Source organism: Leucoraja erinacea, chromosome 19 (genome assembly GCF_028641065.1).
Source record: "Leucoraja erinacea ecotype New England chromosome 19, Leri_hhj_1, whole genome shotgun sequence".
Lineage (NCBI taxonomy): Eukaryota > Metazoa > Chordata > Chondrichthyes > Rajiformes > Rajidae > Leucoraja > Leucoraja erinaceus.
In genome coordinates, this window is record NC_073395.1 from 37643749 (window position 1) to 37670506 (window position 26758).

The following is a 26758-nucleotide window of genomic DNA, read 5'->3' on the forward strand; positions in this document are numbered from 1 at the left end:
CGAGGTACGTTGTTGAGTAGAGTGACAGCTGCCGGAAAGAAGCTGTTCCTCGACCTGCTGGTTCGGCAACGGAGAGACCTGTAGCGCCTCCCGGATGGTAGGAGGGTAAACAGTCCATGGTTGGGGTGAGAGCAGTCCTTGGCGATGCTGAGCGCCCTCCGCAGACAGCGCTTGCTTTGGACAGACTCAATGGAGGGGAGCGTGGAACCGGTGATGCGTTGGGCAATTTTCACCACCCTCTGCAATGCCTTCTGGTCGGAGACAGAGCAGTTGCCATACCATACTGTGATGCAGTTGGTAAGGATGCGCTCGATGGTGCAGCGGTAGAAGTTCACCAGGATCTGAGGAGACAGATGGACCTTCTTCAGTCTCCTCAGGAAGAAGAGACGCTGATGAGCCTTCTTGATCAGAGTAGAGGTATTGTGGGTCCAAGAGAGGTCACCGGAGATGTTGACTCCCAGGAACCTGAAGCTAGAAACACGTTCCACCTCCGTCCCGTTAATGTGGATGGGGGTGTGCGTGCCGCCTCTGGACTTCCTGAAGTCTACAATGAGCTCCTTGGTCTTCTTGGAGTTAAGGGCCAGGTTGTTGTCAGCGCACCATGCTGCTAAGTGCTGGACCTCCTCCCTGTAGGCCAGCTCATCGTTGTTGCTGATGAGGCCAATCACCGTTGTATCATCTGCATACTTGATGATGGTGTTAGTACCATGTACAGGTGTGCAGTCATAGGTGAAGAGGGAGTAGAGGAGGGGGCTCAGCACACAGCCCTGAGGTTCAGCCGGGGTTCAGGGTTGAAGAGGTGTGCTTGTCTAACCTCACAGACTGGGGTCTGTTGGTTAGAAAGTCCAGTATCCAGTTGCAGAGGGAGGGGTCGATGCCCAGGTTACCGAGTTTGGTGATCAGTTTTGATGGAATAATGGTGTTGAATGCTGAGCTGTAATCGATGAACAGCATTCTTACATAAGTGTCTCTGTTGTCGAGGTGGGAGAGGGCGGAGTGAAGTGCCGTTGAGATGGCATCCTCCGTACTCCTGTTCTTGCGGTAGGCAAACTGATAGGGATCCAGTGTGGGGGGTAGGCAGCTTTTGAGGTGTGCCAGGACCAGCCTCTCGAAGCACTTGGTGATGATGGGGGTAAGTGCAACTGGGCGGAAGTCGTTGAGGCTTGCCGCAGTGGAGTGTTTTGGCACTGGCACGATGGAGGTGGCTTTAAGGCAAGTGGGGATTCCAGTGTAAGTTTAAAAGTTGCCAAAGTGTGTGTCAACTGGACGCAAGGGGTTATGACATTTCACTACTGTAAAGAGGCTAGATAAATATAAGTTGTTGTAGTTATAATTTAATGTTAAAGCTTTGTGTCGGTCATTAATTTTTCACTTCCAAGACTCAATTTATTTGCTCTGATACTTAGCAACATTATAGTGAGATTAATAGCTTTGTCAATGGAAAGCAACCCTCGTCTAAATGTATCTGTCATGGTCATGCAGGAAATTGTCTCATTAGCTGCACTTCAATGGTTTAACAGAAGGAACTATGCAAGTTGATGCAGCATGTATGAGATTAATGTGTTGAGCACTGCACTTCATTTTTCTGCATGGTAATTCATCAATTTGGCTCCAACTCTCACACAAAACATACAGAATCTTGACACCTAGAAACAGATGGGTGGAAATTAAATGGTCTGATTCTTTACCTGCTATCAACTAATCAGCTTCCTTGCTTAATCCAGGCACATCAAACTGTATGCGAGGTGGTCCTTGTGGGAGGCGAGGTGGAAATTTCAACATGATAATCATTTCCTCAGAGAGGTTTGGGGTTCATGCACACTGGTTTTATAAGCTATTGAATTCTGACCGTGAAGCTAAAACTAAAGACAGAACATGTAAATTCCTAAATAAAAATAAAAACAATTGCAGATGCAAGAAATCTGAAACAAAATGTTTAAAAACTCAGCAAATCGGGTAGTATCTGTGGAAAGAGAAATGGTTGATGTTTCATGTTTGTAACCCTTTGCTGAAAGTAGAAATGCGAGAGATGCAGGTTAGTTTTCCATTGGAGAGAAGAAGTGGGTGGGTGGGGGGGGGGGGGGAATGGGGTGGTGGTGTGTAGAATGTCTGATAGGATGAGTTGGAATGACGTAATGAGGACATTCATCAGCACATTAAACTTCGGGGTCAGTCTAATGAGTTATTAATGGCAAGATCCATTAATAAGTAATCCAAGAGGTCAAATGTTAAGCATTATTATTTTTTAATCATTTTTTATTGAAATTTTGTCTAAAACAAAGCTGTCCTTTTCCATCTATAATTTAAATCTGAAATATTGAATTCACATTCCAGTAACTCTTTTTTATTTTTGTTTCACTGCCTTAAAATACACCGTTGTTTGATCCATGCCTCTATTTCCAATGTGTTTATATTTCATGGTTGCTACATTTTCACTGTCAAAGTTTGCGTTTGTTTCATCATGATGCATATATTCCTGTCAAAATATGACAATATATTCGATGATGATCTTCTGCAACGACCTAACAAATAGTATTATGCTTCAGTGAAATTATGGTTTTAATCCCTGGACTCTTCAGAAAAATTACTTTGCATTAACTGTTTTAAACTCACATTATGTCAAGTAAGCAGCTCAAATGCCTCTTTATGAAACCACATGAAGACTATCAAAGCATTGAATGTCATTTCTGTGGTGTTAGATAATTTAGTACAATGGTGTATGTGATTTTTTTTTTGTGTAATTTATGTAGCTGTTTCATCGAAAGCCTTTCAATCTTGAAAAAGTCAGATATTAGCTCATTCTTGGTTCTTGGTTTCTTGGTCCTCCAAAATATTCCAAATGGAATTTAAACTGGCGAACATTTCAGAATGTAGTGTTCTTATGAATTGCCCATATGGAGGAAGCCTTGGATCATGATCTTGTTATATTCCCCTCAGAGTCATAGAGCTGCACAGCAGGGAAACAGGCCCTTCAACCTACCTTGTGCATGCCGACCATGTTGGCTTACTGGGCTAGACTCATTTACCTGCATTTGACCCATTGCTCTCTAAACTCTTCCTATCCACAATATCTCCATTGTATCCACTTCTATAGCTTCCTCTAGCAGCTCATTGAAGATATGAACTGTGGGCTCTGATTCGAGGCAATGGTATTCTCCATCACAGTCCATACACACCTAACATCTAATGATATTACTACAGCTAAATTCCCCACCATCAGTACATTGCATGTCAACATTGGGCATTTCATTCAAATGAACCAACTGTACAAATGCGATTGAATTTTTTCTAGGTGGATCTAAAATAGAAAGTTTGTCATAGAATTTGAACATCTATTCAAGCTTCTGAGGAAAATTGTGTATTTAAGTATCTTATTTTTTGATCAGAAAATATAAGTTTTGCTACTTTTGTCTCAATTAATACTTTGGCCTTTTATGTCATGAAAACACAATAAAAATACATGACACAAAATTTGATGCTAAATATCCAAGATTTCTGATGTAATTATGTCCCTATTGTTACACCAGATTGCTTAATCTGGTCTTCCCATTCTCCAACATACATCTGCTTCCCATTCTAAATTACATGTAAATTGCCTGAAATTATATTAATTCAGATTCATTTATATGTCTGTCAAAAAACCTTCAGCACAACAAATTTCTGACCTCCCCCCTTTGGTAAATTTGGTAAATTTGCCATGCTTCAATAATCTTCACATGTTGCGATGTTTTTTTTCCCTATATCCTCATACGTAAACTTAAGTTAAACATTCAATAACTTCCAAAATGGCATTGCTTTGAAACATGCTTGCACAATAAGCATAAATAATATTGGATTCAAATATTGGCAGGATGAAGGGTGATGGAAGCAGAGTAAATATTGACATTTAAGAGGCATTTAGACAGGCACATTAACATATGGGAATGGAGGGATATGGATTATTTGGAGGCAGATGTGGTTGGTTTAATTTGTCATTGTGCTTGCTCAGATGTCATGGATCAAATGGCCTGTTCCTGTGCTAACTGTTCATATGTTTTACGTTCTATAAATGTTGAAACATGTCACCACCATAGAAAAAATAAATGGTTTATGGAGCAAAATACAATTATTTTAGGGGCAGCTAACATTTTTCAACTAATTCCGTAGCATCATTCTACATAGAATATTTTTTTATTTCCCTTTTATGTAGACCTACTTTTGGAACTGGGATTGGATGAGGCAGAAGCTGAAGAAAATACAGAATCTCCTAAGGATTCAGAGGTATGCTTAAAGGGCTGTCCCACTTGGGGGATCTTATCCGCGAGTCTAGAAGAGTGTCTTCGACTTTCAAGCTCGAAGGCACCCGCCTGGAAAGCCTCGAGCTGGATCAATCGTCCACGTTGAAACTGCGAGCTGGATCGACCGACCGCACACACGCGCACACACAAACACATCGCGAAGGTGGGGGCCAGGGAAAGCGGGGGAGCTGTCTGTGATTCACACCCGCGATGAAGAACAAGGTAAAACGGCTGCACAGTAACGGGGAGGGGGAGAGAAGGGGGGAGAAGGAGTGGAGACACTTTTAAGAAGTATAATAAAGTTTAGCGGGCATTTTACCTACCGGTAGGTCTACCTTGGTCCTGAAAACTCCAATGAGCCAATCAAAATGCCCGGTCAGCGAAGGAGATTGCCTACAGCTGCCCTCGACTGCCTGTAACTAAATAACGACCCCACTCCACTGCACTACGAGTTAAAAAGTCCCATGCCGACCAAATTTTACTCACGGAAAATTTTCCAACATGCTGAAAAATTTTCCGCGACCTGGCTGAGGCCACGAGTATTCGGGAACTTCCCTCAAGCATGAAGGAGAGTTCCAGCAACCTTACAGAACCTCCTAGGACCACGTGTTGACCATGCTGCGAGTTTGAAGGTCGAAGACACTCTTCTAAACTTTACTTGTTGGAAAGTATCTCATTTAGCTTATCTAAAATGAATATTTTGTAATATTATGGTGTGATCATAATTTCAAATATGTGTCATAGAATTATACAATGCAAAAACGGGCTATTTGGCACACCAAATCCACGGCAACTATCAAACATCCCTATATGCTGATCCCATTTTATTCCTCAGGAGCTCCCCTCATATCCTACCACTCACCTAAACACCATGAGCAATTTACAGTGGTCAAGTAACCTACCAACCTGCACAACTTTGGGATACAGGGAGAAACTAGTACATGGAGGAAACTCACATGGTCACAGTGAAATTGCACAAACTCCACCCAGGCAATGGAAGATCTGCATTAAATGAATCATGAGGACATTAGAGGAACACACAGATAGATAAAAACAATCGAATCAGAAAACTGTAGTAAACCAGTCAGCATGTCAACCTGCTCCACCATTCAGGGGGAGACAACATTTGGTGAGAGACAGCAAGAGGGGAGAAAAGCCTTGCCTGCAAAGGGCTTGTGACAGAATTAAAAGTTCCAGGTTCTAGACTAGAGCCTTAATAAAAATGAAATCTGTTACTTATATTGAAGAAATTAACAAATTTGAAGGGATTGACCTAAATTTGCTCAATGGTAATTTTTTTAAAGTTATCGAGGTAAAACAAATTGATTATTTTTGTTATCACACCAGGCGTTTGATCCAGAATTCACTGTATTTCCTTTCCTCCTCCTCGTCCCCCACCCCTAACCCATTCTCCTTGCAGAGGTTGTTTCTTGCACAATGCTGGTGAGTTGATTTGCGTCTCGTGCACAAGCATGCTAGTTGTGATCTTACTGAGGAAGCTCTACTAGTCGTTTCCAAGCTTCACTCTTCTATTGGATTTCCCCTGAAGTCTAGTGCCAGTGCAGCAAGTTACTGAGATCCTCTTTATTCCAAGGAATCTGCTCGTATATGCTAGCCTATTCATTCAAAGGAGGCTTGCAGGAAAGAAAGGAAAGATTGTTAGATTAACTTTTTTAATTAATAAAGCTAACTGCTTTTAATGTTTCTATTCATTGAAATAAAACATTGCAAATCCAGCTTTGACAGTTTGCAAAGATAATGGCGATATAGAACATAGAACAACATAGCACAAGAACAGGCCCTTTGGCCCACAATGTCTGCCTAACAAGACCAAATCTTAGTGTGGAGGAAAGAACTGCAGATGCTGGTTTAAATCGAAGATAGACACAAAATGCTGGAGTTCAGTTCAGTTCTGAAGAAGGGTTTCGACCTGAAAAGTAAACCCATTCTCTCCAGAGATGCTGCCTGTCCTGCTAAGTTACTCCAGCATTTTGTATCTAAGACCAAATCTTATTTGCATGCACATGATCCATATCCCTCCATTCCCTGCATATCCAAATGCCGATCCAAAAGTCCCTTAAATGCCACAATAGTAGCTGCTTCAACAACCACCACCGGCAGCACGTCCCAGGCACTCAACTCTCCCGGTGTAAAAAAAACTTGGCCCACACATCTCCTTTAAACTTTGCTCCTCACCTTAAAGTTATGCCCTCTAATATTTGATTTTTTTCTATCCTGGAAAAAGGTTCTCACTGTCCTTATTTATGCCTCTCATAATTTTCTATTGGTCTATCAAGTCTCCTTGCAAACTCTGATGTTCCAGAGAAAACAATCAAAGTCTGTCCACCCTGTCCCTGTAGCTAGTACGCCCTAATCGTACCAACATTCTGGTAAACCTCTGCACCCTTTGCAAAGCCTCCATGTCCTTCCTGTAATGGGGGGACAAGAACTGCATGCAATACTCCAAATACGGCCCAACCAAAATCCTATAAAACTGCATTATGACCTCCTGACTCTTATATTTAATGCCTTGGCCTGTAAAAGCAAGCACATCATATGCCTTTACCACTCTATCTACTTGTGTTGCCACTTTCAGGGAGTTATGGACCCAGACCCCAAGATCCCTCTGTGCATCAGTGCAGTTAAGAGTCATGCCATTAATTATACATTTTCCCCTTACATTTGATCTTCTAAAGTGCAATACCTCATAACTGCTTGCATTAGCTTTGCATCTGCCATTTCTCAGCCCATTTCTGTAGCCCTATCTATATCCCGTTGTATATTTTGACAGATTTCCTCACAGTCTGCGACCCCAGCAATTTGGTGTCATCTGCAAACTTACTAACCAAATCGTCCACGTTTTCAACCAAGTCATTTATATATATCACAAACAGGAGAGGCCCCAGCACAGATCCCTGTGGAATCCCTGTACATAGACCTCCAGCCTGGATATTGTATTTCTTCCACAACCGCCTGTCTTTTATCAGTATGCCAGTGCTGAATCCATATAACTAAATCACCATTAATTCCATGCATTTAAGTTTTCTTAATCAGTCCACCTTGGGAGACTTTATCAAATCCCTTACTAAAATCCATGTAGACACCATCCAGCACTCTACCCTCATTGATCACCTTTGTCAAAAGGTGCTGGTTCAAAGGGCCAAATAGCCTCCTCCTGCATTTATTTTCGATGTTTCATCTCCTCAAAAATCTCGATCAGGTTAGTGAGACATGACCTGCCATGTGCAAAAGCATGTGTAGGAAAGAACTGCAGATGCTGGTTTAAATCAAAGGTAGACACAACATGCTGAAGTAACTCAGCGAGACAGGCAGCATCTCTGGAGAGAAGGAATCAAGACCCTTCTTCAGACTGATGTCAGGGGAGTGGGTGGTGCAGAGAAAACGTAGTCGGAGCCAGCAAGACTGGTGTGAGAACTGGGAAAGGGGAGGGGATGGAGAGAGAGAGGGAAAGCAAGGGCTACTTGAAGTTAGAGAAGTCAATGTTCATATCGCTGGGGTGTAAGGTACCCAAGCAAAATATGAGGTGCAGCTCCTACAATTTGCGCTAGGCCTCACTCTGACAATGGAGGAGGCCCAGGACAGAAATGTCAGATTGGGAATGGGAGTTAAAGTGCTGAGCAAACAGGAGATCAGGTAGGTTTAGGTCGACTGAGTGAAAACCATGCTGACTGTCCTTAATTACCCCATTCTCTTCCAAATGGGAGTAAATTCTATTCTGAAGAATCCTCTCCAATAGCTTCCTGACCACTGACATGGGGCTCACCGGTTTATAATTCCCTGGATTTTCTTTACTTCTCTTAAATAATGGAACAACATTAGCAACCCTCCAGTTCTCTGGCACCTCGCCGGTGGCTCGAGAAGATCTTTGTCCAGTCTCCAGCAATCTCCTCTCTTGCCTTGCTTAATTACCTGGAATAGATCCCTTTTATGGGGATTTATGCACCATAATGCTCTTCATGAGTCCATCTCCTCGTTCTTAACCTCAAACTGCCCTTGCATATTACTATTCTCCACAGTGATCTTATTATCCTTCATGTCCTCCTTGGTGAAATCAGAATTAAAGTACTCGTTTAGTACCGTGCCTACATCTGCAGACTCCAAGCACAAATTCCCTACTTGATCCTTGAGTTGTCCACTCTTCTCCCTGGTTACACTCTTGTTTTTAATGTAGGTATAAAAAGCTTTGGGATTCTCTTCATTCCGACTCACCAAACCATTTTGTGGCCCCTTGTGACCCCTCTAATCGCCACCTTGAGTTCTTTCCTTTTTTCTTTACATTCCTCAAAGACCCTGTGCCCATCCTCTTGAACTCATTCTGATGAACTTCCTTCTTTTTGACTAGGTTTTCTCATTACTCATCCAAGGCTCCCTTACTTTGTCATCTTTATCCCTCCTTACTGGGACACGGCAGTTCTAAACTTCGAACAACTGACCTTTAAACAGTTCCCATATGTGGATGTGGACTTACATAACAACTGCTTCCAATGTACCCTCCCGAGTTCCTGCCTAATAATGTTGTAGTTTGCTTTACTGCAGTTTACTACCTTTCCGCAAGGTCCTTCTCTCTATTCAAAACATTCTTAAAACATGAAGTTGTGATCACTGCCATTCTCTTGGTCTTTATTGTTTACGAAGAACACCATTTTGAAGAATTTGGGAAATGCAGTATTCAGTGTGGTTGCTCAATTTTCAGTGCATTTTTTAAATGTTCTTACTTGTCTGTCTGAAGAGATTTGCATATATTGAACTGGTTGATTGATCCATTGGTTATCCCTTTCTCTTCAAAGGAAGGCAACCCGCACACCATAATGCCTCATAGTTTGAAAGGATTGTGGATATGAACTTGCAAACAACTACAGCAATATATCACTGTGGAGTCATGATATGTTGAAATGGAATTATTTTATATTTTACGGATGCACAATTATATCAAACTGTTTTTATTTATTTTAGTCTGTCACGGATATCTCATGGAAGAAATCAATTGGTTCATTGGTTTCGGCTGGTGTCCTGAGCCATATGAACATTAGGAAGAACCAAGATGAAGGTGATTTTAAAATTTGGCTTAATTTTTGCTTTATTTTGTAAGAACACAAATAAATTCCATAAATTGTATAAAACATCTTAATATAGCTGCAACAAGTTGTAAAGTAAATACCAACATAAATTCATTTTTGAGTATATTTCCTCTGTGGACATGTAAGGGTTACGTCCCATGGAGTCTTGCATATGTCGGTGTTACACTGTGTCGGAAACGTAAGTGCTACGGTGCAAGCAAAAAGTTTCTATTTGACGTAGAGAGCACGTGGGAGCTCCGAGGTGGACCCTCTATGTGGGGGCTCCGAGGTGTTCACTCTGTGTGGGAGCTCCGACTTGGAGACCACGTGGGAGCTCCGAGCCAATCAAGTGAATGTCAGAGGGCGTAAAGAATGGCTTATATAAGTGCAAGTTTACGCAAGTCACCAATTACATAAATCGGAGAGTAACTATAAACAAATTGAATAGCTCATTTGCGTACAGAAAGAATACATTTAAAAAAATTAATTTGGTAGTGATGATAAGGTTCAGAGAATATTATCAGGAGAGTTTACAATTCTTTGAATGATTCCATTGAATCCTTTACATTAATTTGAATGAACTTTCGAATGAACTGCCAATCAAAAGCAATTCAATTTTTGTATAAACACATTTATTCTTGTAGTAAATTACCAGTAGAGTTTGGGATGTTTATGTATGAATACACGTTTATTTATCTGACAGTTTAAATATCCATTTCCTTTATATCAATTTTTTTTTTTTTTTTAAACGATTAATTCCATACTACTCTCTGTGCTACCAGTTCTTTTATTGCATGGTTTTGCATCAACAAATCCCCATGTCCATATTCACGCAATATGGGTGACTATGAAAGCTACAGGGCTAGAATTGTTTGAAATTATCATGCAAAAGAAAAGTTCTGTACCCTCGAAGTCTCCCACTTAAGCCATGAGGTTCATTCCAGTAGGGGAAAGGTTGTTCAGGTTAATCCTATTTTCCAGCTCAGTCTTTAACCTAGTAGGTTACAGCAGTTCATATGCTCACCCTGGTAATTTTTCAAAATGGTGAGTGTTTCTTCCTCCACCACTGAAGCTGCAGACCACCAACGTGTGCTTTGTAAATGGAAATTCTTTCCTCAACTTCAGCCTAATCTTTCTACTCATCACCCCCTTGCCTTCTTGTTATTGCCCGCCCTACTAAGGGAAATGTATCTACCTTATTCACCACAGATAGCTCTATCATATCGTTATGCACCTTGATTACATTTCAACGTCACCATTAATTTATAAAAGAAAATAACAGTCTCAGCAGTCATTTTTCGTAGCTAAATAATCCTAGCAAAGTCAACATCTGCATCATCTTCAGCACAGTTACAATCCATGGTCTAACTGGTGCTTTACAGTTTTAATGTGACTTCACTGCTCTTGTTTCTATGCCTTGGCCAATAAGTTGTAGATAGTCCGTATGCCATTTTAACAGTGGCTGTAATCTTCAAGATTCCTTTGTATTACCATTCTTTTTGGCATCTAATTTATATTGCATATTTTCTTGCTGTCATATTGTTCTTCCGTGGCTGACGTGGCATAAATCCATTTATGCAGCTTTGATCTATATAACTCTCAACCTATCTGTCTCAATTGCTCCTGATTGCCTAAAAGTTGATCTCCACTTAGAGTATGAAACGCCATATTCGGCAAACAGTGAAATAGCTTCTATTAAATTTATCATTCTCTCTTAATATCTTCAAATCCTGGTCTCCCCTTAATAAATTTGTAAAAATTGTTAATTATTTTCCGCACCTTCCCATGACATTGGAAAGACTTATTTTCATGAATATTACATCTCTGGACCTTCATAGTCCTTTGTTATTTGCCAATAGAAAATACTGTGATTTGTCCTTTAATATAACCGAAACAGTTTGGTACTGAGTGGGTAAGGGAAATATAAATAATGAAACGGGTGCTTAAGGACCCCATGGGCAATATAGGTGACTCCATAGTTGAAGAAAAGAAAAATTATATTGGAAGTTCTATATGCAGGGCAGCACCTGAATTAATAGAACAGGGACTCTTTAGTAAAAGCAGTACAAAAGAAAATGTAGTCAAGGTAGCTGTAAGGGGTAGGGGGTAATGGATAGTAGTCTGTGCTCTAAACTGGAGGTAGAAAAGTCGAGGAAGGAAATAATTTCAGAAATGGATCACATGAAGATGAGTATTAATACATTTGATAAAATGTTCTAATTCAGGTTGAGACTACTTATAGAGTCAGCATTGTACTAGAAAAATAAATGAGGAAGATGACAAGACAAGACTGAAACAAAGAATATTCCACGCATAGAAACATAGAAATTAGGTGCAGGAGTAGGCCATTCGGCCCTTCTCCCTTAATATCAATCCGAAGAAGAATCCCTCCTCCAAACGTCATCTTATCTATATCCTTTGGAGATGCTGCCTAACATGCCGCTTACCCCAGCACTTTTATTTTTTTCTTTCCCTAGTCTTCAATATGATCATGGCTGATCATCCAACTCAGTATCCCGTACCTGCCTTCTCTCCATACCCTCTGATCCCCTTAGCCACAAGGGCCACATCTAACTCCCTCTTAAATATAGCTTTGTATTACCATTCTTGTATGTGCAAAAGAACATCCATAGTGTGGGCAAATGGATTCCCAGAGCAATGTGTTTTACTTGAAGGAAATTGAATCAAAGGGAATACTGTTCCATGTGAGAATACCGTCTGCCAGGTAGAAGAGGGTAGTTGTTGATGGGCACATAGTGCTGGAGAAAATCAGCGGGTCAGGCAGCATTACTGGCAAAAAGTAATCAGTGATGTTTTGGATTGGAACTCCAACACAGATCCTTACCACTCACATCCTGTCAGTTAGAATATGTGCCTATGATTCCTGCATTGTTTTGTGCCAATCAGCAAAAGCCATTATTACTTTGGAGCTTTTCAAGTAGAATGATTACATGGTCATCATTAAACACAGATGCTAATTCACCAAAGGAGGAGGGAGGACAAATAACCAGTGGTTTGTTCAAAAAGCTATCGTTTATGGGGTATTTTAGAGGAAGAAAGAGGGAAAAGAAGGTGGACACAAAATGCTGGAGTAACTCAGCAGAACAGGCAGCATCTCTGGAGAGAAGGAAAAGGTGACGATTTGAGTTGAGACCCTTCTTCAGACTCATCTGAAGAAGGATCTCAACCTGAAATGCCACCCATTCCTTCTTTCCAGAGATGCTGCCTGCCCCGCTGAGTTACTCCAATATTTTGTGTCTACCTTCGATTTAAACCAGCATCTGCAGTTCTTTCCTATACAAAGATAGAAAGGAGATGGATATTGGGAAACTTTTATGGCAGCTGATGATTAAATTTGGTAGGGATTAAAAAGCTTGAATTAGAAGAATACCACGGGGCCATGTTTGACTGGTTGCCCACAGTCCTTGTCCATCCATTATTATCTGGCCTGGCTAACAGAGCTCTTGTTAGATCAGGCTGATGATCAGAACAAATACGCATAATAGCGATAGTGTTATTTGGCTAATGAGATGGGGAAGGAAAAGTCAGATGAAGAGAGTTTAAAAACAAGTGTAAGAATTTTGAAGTGAACTTTAATAAGATGGAGACCCACTGCGGGGGGGGGGGGGGGGGGGAGGGCCAGCGGCATCACACACACACACTAACACCCTACACACACACAGGGGAGGGGGGGTGGGGAGGAGGGGAGGAGGGGGGAGTGGGATAAAGTGAAGGGGAGGGAGGTGGAGGGGAGGGGAGAGGGAGGAGGGGGGTAGGGGGTGGCAGAGAGAGGGAGGGGGGGGAGGGGAGGGGTTAGAGGGGGAGGGGGGAGAAAGGAGGGGGGGGGAGAGGAGGAGAGAGGGGGGGAGGAGGGGAGAGGGGGAGGGGGAGAGGGGGGGGGGGAGGGAGGAGGGGGTCGAGGAGGAGGGGGGGGGGGGGGGGAAAGGGAGGGGGGGGGGGGGAGAGGAGGAGGGGAGGGGGAGGGGGTGGTCGAGGGGGAGGGGGGGGGGAGAGGGGGGGGGGGGAGAGAGGGGGGGGGGGGCGGGCGGCGCGAACGGGCTGCGGGGCCCATGGCGAGCGGGTGGCGGAGACCCAAGGAAAGATGGAAAAGACTAGGCTTGTATTCACGAGATTAGAAGGATGAGGGGAGATCTTATAGAAACATATAAAATTATAAAAGGACTGGACAAGCTAGATGCAGGAAAAATGTTCCCAATGTTGGGCGTGTCCAGAACCAGGGGCCACAGTTTTAGAATAAAGGGGAGGCCATTTAAGACTGAGGTGAGAAAAAACTTTTTCACCCAGAGAGTTGTGAATGTGTGGAATTCCCTGCCACAGAGGGCAATGGAGGCCAAGTCACTGGATGGATTTAAGAGAGAGTTAGATGGAGCTCTAGGGGCTAATGGAGTCAAGGGATATGAGGAGAAGGCAGGCACGGGTTATTGATTGGGGATGATCAGCCATGATCACAATGAATGGCGGTGCTGGCTCGAAGGGCCGAATGGCCTCCTCCTGCACCTATTTTCTATGTTTCTATGGCGTAAATCTCTATCAGAATATGTAAAAATTTCACCGTTAGCACGTCGTGTTTTCGAGGAGATGTGAAACTCACACGAACTTCACACAAATATATACACATCCAAGATCAGAAGTATAGTCAGAGATATAATGGCTAGCTGGAAGCGCATAAGAATAGTCAAGTTCTGCTCGTTCTACCTGTATAGCCACATTGCCCAATCATTCCAGGATATCCTCCCCAAGTACAGTTGTAACACTTTCCCTGATCAGCAGTGCTGCATTCCCTCTCCATTTGTACTCCAATCTGTCACACCTGAAACTTCTATACCCCGGAATACTGAGCTACCAGTTCTGCTCTTTCCTCAAACTCGCCTTGCTTGAATGCAGCAGTATCATAATCCCTTGTGCTGATCCATGCACTCAGCTCATCCATCTTACCAGTGAGGCTCCTTGCACTAAAATAAATGCAGTTAAGCCTACCTGCCTAAATGCAGTTTAACATACTTCCCCACATCTCTGCCTGCTCTGCTAGCTGCCCAAATGGACTTGCAATTTTCAACATTTTAATTTTGTTTCCACACTTGCTGCACTGCAGTTCTGGGTGCCACACACTTGTCTCATTGTTCAAACCATTCCAACCAACATTATGAAAGGGTACTAATGGAAAATGTCAAAAGTAAGTGATAACATCATGCCAACATTTTTCATGTCATTCCACTTAAAATAATGGTAACTTTGAATGTTTGGAGAGGAGTAAGTGTCCTAACATTCATCAGTAGTAGCATCATCTTAATATTTAATAGATTAATAGCCCTCAGTAACCAAGAATTCATATAATAGTTTGCTGTAAAGTGCTATCGTAGTTTGTGGATTTCCCTGCCACAGAGGGTAGTGGAGGCCAAGTCACTGGATGGATTTAAGAGAGAGTTAGATAGCTCATGGGGCTAGTGGAATCAAGGGATATGGGGAGAAGGCAGACATGGGTTATTGATTGGGGACGATCAACCATGATCACAACGAATGACGGTGCTGGCTCGAAGGACCGAATGGCCTCCTCCTGCACCTATGTTTCTATGTAAAGATCCCTCATACGTCATTGAGGGGTACAGGATTAAACTAGTATTGGTGTGACAGATGGTGCACACAGTAAGAGGAATCCAAGAGAAATAGAGAAAAAGAACCTGCAGAAATTGATATTATTCAACAAGGATATGTAATTGTTACTTATGAGGTTAATAATGTCAGACAGTCAGATGGATTCTTCAATGGCACCTTTGAGCAGGAGGCTTTGCCGTGGGAAAAGCATAATTCAGTTGGTGGAGAGAATTCAATATGAAAGATGATTAGAAAGCTCCTAATTAAACAGGGACAAGAGGCCCCAATGGAATGCCTCCTAAATGGTGCCAGAGTAAAGGTGATGTTGAATTGGCTTGATTCAAGCAGCAGGGAGATGGTGCGAGCCAGCGATGGCAGGGGCAGCTGTCGGTAGGTCTGCCCGCTATAACCAAAACCTGTTATAAAGAGGCAAGTTAAAACAAAGGTTACTGTATTATAATAGTGCACTTGTAGGCTGACTGGCAGCACCATCCTCTGAAGACGTGAGGTTGGTGAAGGCACATTCGACTGATTTACAGTGCCATCCATAATGTTTGGGACAAAGACCCGTCATTTATTTATTTGCCGCTGTACTCCACAATTTGAGAATTGTAATAGAAAAAAATCACATGTGGTTAAAGTGCACATTGTCAGATTTTAATATGTACAGAGGGAAATAAATAAATGATGGGTCTTTGTCCCAAACATTATGGATGGCAGTGTGTTTTACACTGCAATTTGATATTTGTTATGTAGAAAGGTTTGGGAATGGCAGATATCTAGACAATTTATTTAAAGGTTTATGCACGAAACAGCAGCATGTGATGTGGAGTAATGTGCTTTTAATGACCCATTCTCATGTAACTGCCATATTTATGCACGTATTCTCCATGGATGCTGGATAGGTGAGAGTATATTTGACTTGCACAAACAGCAATATTTTAAATGACCATCCTTACAAAACTCTTTTTATTTCCGAAAGAAAAGCAAGGTGGCATGCTTCATGCCTATCATCCAGTTGCTTTGACATGCACCATCATGAAAGACTTCGAGAGGCTGGTCAAGACACTCATTAACATCAACCTACCAAAGATCCTTGATCCTTAGCAACAGGTCCGCAGCAGGCGACATCTCTCTGGCCTTACACTAATCGCTGGAACTTCTAGATAACAACGACACCAATGTCAGATTCCTACTGATTGACACAGGGAACTGCAGATGCTTGTTTATGACAATTCTGTTCAGATATTTTTCTTATTGCAAATCATAGTTTTGAAGGCTTGCTCCTTCCTCAAATATACATTATATCCTCAAACGGATTAAGAAAAAAATGGATGAGTAATCTAGAGGACCCACAAATTGTAGGTAGTCAAATAAATCTGAATGCGAGGACTATTAATTCTGAGTGGCACCATATCAATAATATTTTTCATTTCCATTAACTTTTAGTGACCAAATAAAGTAGAGTTAATTGTCAAGTACAATAAGGTAGAGGTCCATTGCAAAGCTCGCTTGTAGCAGCATCACAGTCAAGTAGCCTGGAAACAACAAACACAACATAAATTATGCAAAGACACTGAAAAGAAAAAGACTGGGCAAACAAGACATTAATGTAACAGCACATTTAGAAACAAGTCAATGGTAGTGCAAGAAGTGATCCATAGTACACTAAAATGCTGGAGAAACTGGAGGTACATTTTTGTGTACCTTCGATTTTCCAGCATCTGCAGTTCCTTCTTAAACACTTTGTCTACTCCACTGCAAAATGTCCTCAAGGTATGCCTACTTTGAAGAAGTTCTCCTCCTCTCTCCGGAGACAATTTCACAACCTTCTCTCTAACTGCCCCCTCTCTGTGATTCTCCCAATTTTGTTAGCCCTTGCTGTCTCCTCCCCTTCCTCAGCCCTCGGGCTGTCTCCTCCCATCCCTCAGCCCTCGGGCTCCTCCTCCTCCTTTTTCCTTTCTTCTCCCCGCCACCCCCCATCAGTCTGAAGAAGGGTTTTGGCCCGAAACTTTGCCTATTTCCTTCGCTCCATAGATGCTGCTGCACCCGCTGAGTTTCTCCAGCATTTTTGTGTACCTTTGATTTTCCAGCATCTGCAGTTCCTTCTTAAACAAGTGATCTATAGTGCTCTGTTGCCAATGTAGGATTAGTGTAGTGCAGGTAAGTTTAAGAACCTGATGGTTGTAGGAAAGTAGCTCTATCTGAACCTGATGTTGCGGACCTTCAGGCTAATGTATCTCCTGCCCAAAAGTAGCAGTGAGAAGAATGCATGGCCTGAATGGTGGGATCCTTGATGACAGATGCTGCCTGCTTGAGACAGCCCCTCACAGATGCTTTGATTGTGGGGAAGACTGCCCATGATGGACCTGGCCGTGCCAACCACTCTACAGCTTCTCGTATTCCTGTGCGTTGGAATTGCGTACCAGGCCATGATGCAGCCAGTCAGGTTACTTTCCAATGTGCATCTGTGGAATTTTGTCAAAAAATTCAGTAACATGCTGAATCTCCTTAAACTTCGAAGAAAGCTGAGGTGCTGGAATGTCTTATTTTGTTTACATCTATGTGCTGAGCCCCAGACAATTCATCCAAGATGTTAATGCTCAGGAATTTAGTTCTGCTAACTCTATCCACCGCCGACCCACCAATGCAAAGTGACATTGGTTTTCCTGACTTCCCCTTCTGAAGTCAGTAATTAGCTCCTGGCTTTTGTTGACATTGAATGAAAGGTTATTGTGGCACCACTCAGTCTTGCACATCACCTGTAGGTTTTTTACTCATTTTGGTCTGTTACGTGACTTCAGTTAAAATTTATTCAGTGGATATGTGCACAGGAATAAATGAAGATGGTTGAGAGAGGAATGTGTCTAGTGTGGACCAGCTTTACCAAATGACTTCCCAATAAAAGCAAATACCATTTTAAAAAAAAAAAGCAAGCCGTTTATTGAATAGTAATTTATTTCTACATTATTTCCTCGAACCTGCTATAGGACATAAATTTCTATGTTTTGGCTGAATATATTTTGGCGCTTGTATTTTGACAACATGTTGATTTTTGTTACACAGATGACTCAAACTGGGACTCTGAAAGTGCTTCCGATAAAAACGTATCACCAACTAAGTTGCCTTGTGATAAGCAAACAAGGAAAGTTGGCAAAATGGCTCTCCAAACACCAAATGAAGAATTGTCCAATATTGACACCCCAATAAACAAACCAAAAACACCATCTGAAGAGATTGTTTGTGACTTGAGACCACCAGAGTCTGAAGACTCAGCTGACTCATTGAAAACTAAGTTGTCTTCATATTTGTCAACACAAAATCAACTTCCTGCTGAGCTTCAGCATAGAAGTGACATAAATGCCAAAACGAAAAATGGAAATGGTATGTATAATCCAAAACTTGTCTTTTAATACTAAACTATAGACAATATTTATTCTCAAATGCAAACTTGTACAAGTCGTCTCCAGGTTACAACAAGATTCCATTTCTCTGAACTGTTTGTAACCTGAACAATTCGCAAATCCGAAATGCAGCAGTAATCCAAATTCCCAAAAGGCAATGATGCCTGCAGCTATACAGTAGTTGGCAAATCCATCCCTCCGATCTCCAAGCACTCATTCCTATGTACAAGTTGTATATAAATAAGAAGGACATATATTTATTCATAATATCTCCAGGTCACAAAACTTTGTTACTATGAGGACAATTTGAATAGATTCCAAATCTGTCTGTTTAATTAAATAATGATATAGCATATAACAAGCACTGCATTGCCACTCAAAGCAATTACAACGCTGCACTATGAATTTTCAGAACTGATTAAAGTAACCAAACTATAGTTCTCTTAACATAATTAAAATTTAGGTAATGTATTGCCAGTTTTAAGTAACCAACTTTTAAAATAATTCTAAAAAATTATGTTTGTATAATCATGAGCAAAACACAAAGTGTTTGCAGGTCGGGCAGCATCTGTGGAGAGAATGGATAGGCGATGTTTCAGGTTAGGACCCTTCTTCAGACTGATTGTGGTGGGAGTGAGGGAAGAACAAAGCCTGGCAATTGATAGGTGGATGTGGAGGATGGTAGGGTGAAAGGTGAGGATCAGGGGATCCTTGTTCCGTCAGGCAGGAGGGGGAGCGAGAGCAGAACAGCAGGAGACAGAGGAGACACCAATGAGCATTCATCTGCAACAGCATAATTATCTTTCAAATGTTCATGGATTGACAGTACTGGCAATTATTTTATTCCTTTTTAATAAATTAACTCGAGATGGTTGCAAGGACAATAGGAATAAACATTTTATACCTAATCCTAAATATTCACAGGCCAAATATTTTGATTGTACCTTACGCCTTACATCACCTTCTGTCCATTTAATCACAAATATTTACAATCCATGGTAAGAGTATATAAGAAAAGCTTTTAAAATTGTAGTGATGCAATATTTTGTCAATATTTCTACAGTTTGTGAATGGCAGATGTCTCCAATTGAGGATAATAAAAAAGAAAATAATTCTGAATGGAAAAATGAGGTGAGATAATAATATATGATAGTAAGTTTATTAACTATCAATTCAGGCAAATCTGATCTTGTATTTTGTTTTAATTAAATAATTTAAAAAATGCAAGCAGACATTAAAGATGCTACAGACTTTTTTAAATGTTATTTTTTGTGATTTGTCAGAAAGACAAGCATTTATTTTGCATCATTAATGCCCCTGTCCCACTTAGGAAACCTGAACGGAAACCTCTGGAGACTTTGTGCCCCACCCAAGGTTTCCGTGCGGTTCCCGGAGGTTTTTTGTCAGTCTCCCTACCTGCTTCCACTACCTGCAACCTCCGGCAACCACCTGCAACCTCTGGGAACCGCATGGAAACCTTGGGTGGGGCGCAAAGTCTCCAGAGGTTTCGTTCAGGTTTCCTAAGTGGGACAGGGGCATAATAATAGCTCTCCAAAAAGGTGGCAAGCCATCACTTTGAACTACGGCAGTTGTTCTGATGAAGGCATTTCTGCAATGCTGTGAAGCAGATTGTTTGAGGATTTAACCCAACCAGTGAAATATTTCCGTTAGGGTGGTGCACAATTTGGAGCAAATGTTCTTATGTACTCGCTGTTCTTATTCCTAATAATAGAGGTCATGGTTTGGGAAGAAGTGTTGCCTTAACTTGTGTCAGTAACAACAATACATTTTAGAGATGGTGTATTGTGCACCAGCAGTAAATAAATGACTGTTTGGGATGATTGATGGGATGCTGATCAAGCAAGCTAGTTTGTCCTTTTATTTCTTGAGAGTTGTTGGCACTGGGCTCATCCAGGCAAGTGGAAAATATCCCATGACTGTCATATGCTGAGAGAATGGAGCGGCTGGGCTTGTACACTCTGGAGTTTAGAAGGATGAGAGGGTATCTCATTGAAACATATAAGATTGTTAAGGGTTTGGACACGCTAGAGGCAAGAAACATGTTCCCGAAGAGAAGGGTAGGGGCAGCACTCAACTAACGTTGAAGTATAACTTTGTACCTTTTTTGTTCAAAAATGGTCCTCCCTTTTTGACTCAAGACATAATCATTCTGAATCAATATATCATTATATTTTACTTCTCTAAGCTCAACGTTCTCTAATTGCTAAGTCAGTGTACAACTATTTTTAAATATGTGTTCAGGAATTGTATTTTTTCTATTTAAGTGCATAATTAGCTTTTGTTTATATGATCCCTAACCCTTCTCCAACTGTTTCACATGCTTTCGGAAGGATAAACGTATTTTCAGAACAACCTGTATCGGTGGCAAATTGTATACTGAATGCCTCCAATCTCAAAATGAAACTTATAAAAGAACGTTGCTTATACACCAGAAAGCAGAAGAAATGGACCTGAATGAGGAGCCTAAATTGACCAATAGTGGTGGCACTGCCAAAGTGGTGCGGGTAGAAGAAAATAATAGAATGGCCATAGATGAATATGTCAAAGTCCAGGCAGAAGAGGACAAAAGGACACCTCATCAGGAAATTCTGACAGTTGGGCTGAAAGAAAGCCCTGAAGAAATTCACTACAACAAAAATGGTGCAGGCACAAAGGAAACTTCAGAAGATTGGTCCGGAAATGATTCTTGCAGTGAATTTAATGAAGATATTGTAATTCCGCCTTCAGAGAATAAAGAAGTTACTGTTTTAGAGGAAGAATTGGAAGAAGAAAATATAAATAACGAACATGGCCGCGGAGGACTTAATCTGATTAAAGGGCAGCAGGAATCACAAGGTTTTTTTACGGAGCCAAAGAACGAGCAGCAAACATTCAAAAGATACGAGTCTAACCCAACAGATAATCATGGTGAAAACAGCATGGAGCATATTTGTGCACTTAAGGAAGTTAGTGCAAAAAAGGAGTTAAATTTGGAAACAGTTGAAGAAGATCATAATAAAATAAAGGAATTATCCACCATGAAAGGAGAAGGAGATAATGGTGCTGGTTACTTTTCAGATTTAGATTCTGATGAATATAGTGACTCTCATAAAATGGATTGTGTGGCTGCAAGCAAAGCATGTTCTGTCAAAAAAGCTGTTTGTTTAAGTAAAGCTTTGACGCCGCCTACAGAATTAGTCGAGTTTCCATCCTCAAGAAATGAAGATTTTATGCCCAAGTGTTTTCCTCATCTTAATGTAAGACACTTTGAATCACCAGATATGAAACACTATCCGAGAACTCTCCCATTGGCCTCTATGGTAGCTGCCAAACCTTACTTGGATGAAGAATTAGAGGACGATATGCAACACTTTACGAATGAGGTAGGAATGCTCAAAGTGGTATTCCTGGCTTTGGAAAAAAAGAAATTACAGCTGCAGAAAGAGGTAGAAGTTTCCCTAATAACCCTCCATGGTGTGTGCAAGTTTTGCCTGAACAAATTTACCTCATTTCAACTGCTTTACAAATTAGTGTGCATTGAACTCTGGGGTTTCAAGTGACACCTGAAGTTTTAATGCATATTTTCTTATGTTTTGTTGCACCAATTGCCTTCAGGTAGGAAAAATATTTTATTTTTCAGTAGTCATTTTTTTAATAGTTCAATCAATCAACGGTAATTTGCATTGGACTGAAATGTAAGTCGAACACAGCAGAACATACATAATTTGATTTGTTATTTAGTATTTAGTATACTACTCAACTGCTTTTGGAAGATTTTGTGATATTCGTTCGAGACACTATCGCCACAGAAAGTCAATCATGCTAGAATTAAAGATTGTGTTGCCAATATTTAAGTATATTTTATATTATCACAATAAAGTGAGCTGCATTCCTCATCAGCTAAGATTTGAACTAAAATTTGTCAGTATCCATTTTAAGAAAACATTTTGCAGTGTGCAATGTGCATGATACATGTCATACATGTGCATGTCATTTCAGTTTTTTCGGCAATTAGTACAAAGAGGAAGTTGCAGAAAAAAATAGAGACTGCAATTTGGCACATAGCTGACCTGACCATGGCCTCAACTTTGGTTTCCTGACATTTCCGTTGCCCATAATTTCCCTGAATTGTGAATATCTATTCATTTAGCATTGAACGTGCTCATTGACAGTTTCTACAGTTCACTGCGGTAGAGAATTCCAGAGACTGGCAATTCTTCCTCGTTGCAGTCTTATTTGGGGATCCTTTTATCCTAAAGGCCTCCAGATTAGACTGAATAACCTGGGACAACATCCTCTCGGCAATTATCTTGTCAAGGACCATCGTAATTTTAATGTTTCAATATATATATATTCATTTTGTATTCTTATAAACTCAACACGACCTGCTCAATCTACTTTATAATCCCTTGCGTAAAATAATGCCAGGACTCAATATAGTGAACCTTCTCATTGCTTCCAAGATAGGCATTTCCTTCTTAAATAAGAAGATCAAAATTGTTTGCACTGCATCAGGAGTGACACTTGACATTCCTATTTGTGTTTACGACAATGCATCCATTTAAATCACTGCCTCGTTTAAATTAGTGCTTCATAAAATAGAAGTTTATTCCTATTTTTGTTTTGTACAGTCTTTCATTCCAGGATCAATAACTAAATGCATAAGGCATTCAGCCTCAGTGTGTTCTCAATTAGATTGTCACCTTCCTTTGGTTTATCTAGATGTATTCTCAGCATACCTCAAATTATTATTTAATCCACTAATACCTGAGGTGATATGAGGTAAAAGGTAATATATTTATTGTACACTGAACAAATGGAAAAAATATTTTTTAATGATTATCTTGTTATGTGCTTTCAGATTACAAATTGCAGTAAATTTATGGATTTAGCTTCGAAGACAATTGCAATTACAATATCATTGTTTTTAGCTGTGTCTTTAATGTTGATTTGTGGTTACTGAATATGATTATGTTAATCATTAAACCTTATTTTATAATTTCAGATTAATGTAGCAAAAGTAAACCATATTCATCAACATAAATCAGGGAATGGAGATAGTTCCAAACAGTTACCGTCTAATTTAATGACAAGTATGCATATAGAGACACCAACTGAAACCTTCCTCAGCAAAGACACAAAAAGGCCTCTTTTTAAAGGGTGAGTTAATTGCTGCATCTTTTTTAATCATTTGGTAAAAAAATCAGGAACTTCTTCATTTAACATTTAGAAAATTGGTGCTTAAAAATGGATATTAAAGCTAATTGTGTGACTACTGAAAATATACTGTATTGCTTTAAACATACCCTGAAAAATCCCTCACGTTTCCTCTAGTTCATCTACCGTATATTTACTATTGTAAACTATTTTGTCTCATAGATTTACCAGAAAGATCGTTTTATACGTGAAATGCATTTTTTTAATATATAGTATTTTTGCACTTCATTAGTATAATGCAATTCATGACAAATAAGCTGTTTACAGATACAAGTTAAGAAGATCTTACAAGATTTCCTGATTTATGAAATGACCAGTTTAGAATCAGATTTTGTACTGTAAGGGTGATCATTTATGACGTATGTATGATCAGTGCATACTGTTAGAAATACAAATACATTGGATTAAATCATTTAACGCAGCAAACAATTTGGCTTGGGAATGAGATTTTGGGGGGAAAAAAGAAATCTAGAAAGCCAAAAAAGAATAATTAGTTCTGGAACAGCACAGAACAAATTAAATGTTTCTTTTTATACATTTGTTCTTAACAGATGATCTTAATATTGCTGGAGATATAATTTGTTCACCAATAAGTTGTCTTAGATTAATTATACTTTATCCAAACTTAGTGGAAAGTTCACAATAATTGTGCCCCAACCTCAATATCATTTTATTAATTTTGCATGTCCAAATCTATGAGAAAATAATTTGAATGTGGAATTTGTTTTGACTGAGTTTTTAGTTTCCTAATTAATTAGATATGCTTCCTGTTAATATCCTTTCTTTCTTTCTTTGTTTTCTCTGCTTTTATTTGGTTGTCTACCTCACCTTCTCCTTTCTGCACCACAACAATATATCCTGCAGGAATTAAATGTGTGTGTGTGTGGGTGGTGGGGGGATGGAATATTCTATCCAAGATTCTGCTGCCAGGGCATTTATCTGTGCATCCCACGAATATGGTCAACAACAAAAATACTCGGCCATTACCAAAGTTCACTCATCCTACCTTTCAAATGTCCTGATGGTCGCTCTCAGACCACACGTTGTGGCTTGAGCCAGCTTTCCAACCTTTTTTTATTATTTTGACATAATATTATAACATCTATCCTGTGTCCGTCACTTTACGGGCAATGCAAATTATATTTGACTATTTAAGAGAACTGAAATATTACATGTTCATAATAAATAAAACTTTTATTGTAATTATGCATAATTTCCCTGATTAGCAGAGGTCAATTTTTAATTGGACAGAAGTTGGAAATGTTATACTCTAAATGGGGACAATCCATTTGATAAACTATTTAATAAATAAAGTTATTTATCACATACATTTTTATTCTGGGCCAAATTGCAATTATAACTTTGTTATACAAATACAATGTTTCAAATAATGGCCATTGTTCATATATATATATATATATACACTTAGCTACAGAAAACGCGATGTTGGGGATTCATCAAACTATTTTCATTGTATAGAAACGTTAAATTGAAAACTTATGCTTCCTGAACTGTCCTATATTTGTCCAAGAACAGCAATTGGCTCATCCACTTAAGTATACATGTGAGTTAAACATTTTCATTTAAAGGATTAATTTGGGCTCAAATGAGGAGAATTCTGAAAGTCATCAACGTAATCAGCCAAAGCAAGCTGATCAAGAGTTGAAAAGCATTGAATTGAAAAACATTGAGAGACTGGTCAGACTGCAACAGATGTCTGCAATGAATGCCTTATCTGCCTTTGATGACAGTACTGCAAGTGAGATGTCCCAAGATGAAGAGAGGTACCTAATTGTTTATATTTTAAACATTGATGCTCATAATTGGCCATTCCAATTATGACATTTCTGTTTTGGCACATTTTATCAAAGAGAATTACATACCTTTTATATCAGTATAAACATAGAATTTTAATTAATGCACCATCAATATAACATTTATGTAAATGCTTGTACAAAAATTAATAATGGCAAAAATACCTTTGTGTTCACATATCACAAACTCGTGTATAATGGCATAACAGTAAAAATGGGAATGTTATAAGACATTTCACAATCGTTTAATCGGTTTAATGAAAGTAAATATTTTGCAGAAGAATGAATCTGAATATTTTGTCCAGAAACATTTCATTCAGATTGGGATTGGTGCAGTAGTTATTGGTATACAGTAAACCCTCGTTATAACAGACCATAGGGGTGAGCGGACTGGTATACATTGTTGCTGATTGTCCGCATAACCGAGTAACGGTTTTTATCCCCATTGACATCAGTGCGCGGTCACTGAATACCCAGAGGGATCTCCCTCACCACACAGAGCGCAGCAGGCCAAGAAGAGTACAAAGTGAAAAAAGACATACTAACATTGAGAGCAAAGTTGTTCTGGCACCATTCAATCAGACGATCGATCTTCCTCCTATACTCTGACTCATTATCTACAATTCGTCCAACATGGCAGTGTCATCAACAAATTTAAAGATGGAATTGAAACTGAGTGAGCTGAGCACACAGCCTTGAGGTGCCCCTGTGTTAATGGTTATCAAGGGGGATGTGCTGTTGCCTATTCATATCAGTTGTATTTTGTTGATAAGGAAGTAGAGGATCCAGTTGCAAAATAATGTACAGAGATCCAGTTCCCTGAGCTCAGTAACAGTTTTGAGAGGATGATGGTGTTGAACGTCACTTAGTAGTCTACTAACAAAAGCCTGACATTAGTGTATTTTATTGTCCAAGTGGTCCAGTGCAGAGTGGAGAGCAGATACATTGCATCCCCTTTTGATCTATTGTGGCAGTAGGCAAATTGTAGTGGTTCCAGGTTCCTGCTGTGGTAAGAGATGATATGCGCCACAACCAATCTCTCAAAGCACTTCATCACCATAGACATTAGTGCCATCAGTCGGTCAAGAGAGGAGGAGAGAAAAGAACAAGAGATTCAATGGAAGATATATTGTAAAGCAGAGAGATGGACGGATACAGGTAAAGACATCCCTGAAAGTGGGGACCAGATAGACAGGCTGGTGAAGAAGGCCTTTGACACGCTTGCCTTCATTGGTCAGGGCATTGAGAACAGAAGGTGAGACATTATGTTATGACTGTACAAGTCGCTGATGAGACCACGCCATGAGTGCTGTATGTATTTCTAGTCACTCGGCTATAGGAAGGATGTCATTTAC

The 26758-nt window shown here is 40.1% G+C and overlaps 1 protein-coding gene across 1 annotated transcript in view; it reads left to right on the forward strand.

Moving 5' to 3' along the window:
• Positions 1-26758, forward strand: part of si:ch211-272n13.3 (ankyrin repeat domain-containing protein 26) — a 119573-nt gene that overhangs the window by 40552 nt on the left and 52263 nt on the right. Inside the window, 7 exon segments of the mRNA XM_055650847.1 lie at positions 4190-4260; positions 9252-9345; positions 18035-18352; positions 19436-19503; positions 20724-21818; positions 23378-23532; positions 25179-25373. Of these exon segments, the coding sequence (XP_055506822.1) occupies positions 4190-4260; positions 9252-9345; positions 18035-18352; positions 19436-19503; positions 20724-21818; positions 23378-23532; positions 25179-25373 (1996 nt within the window).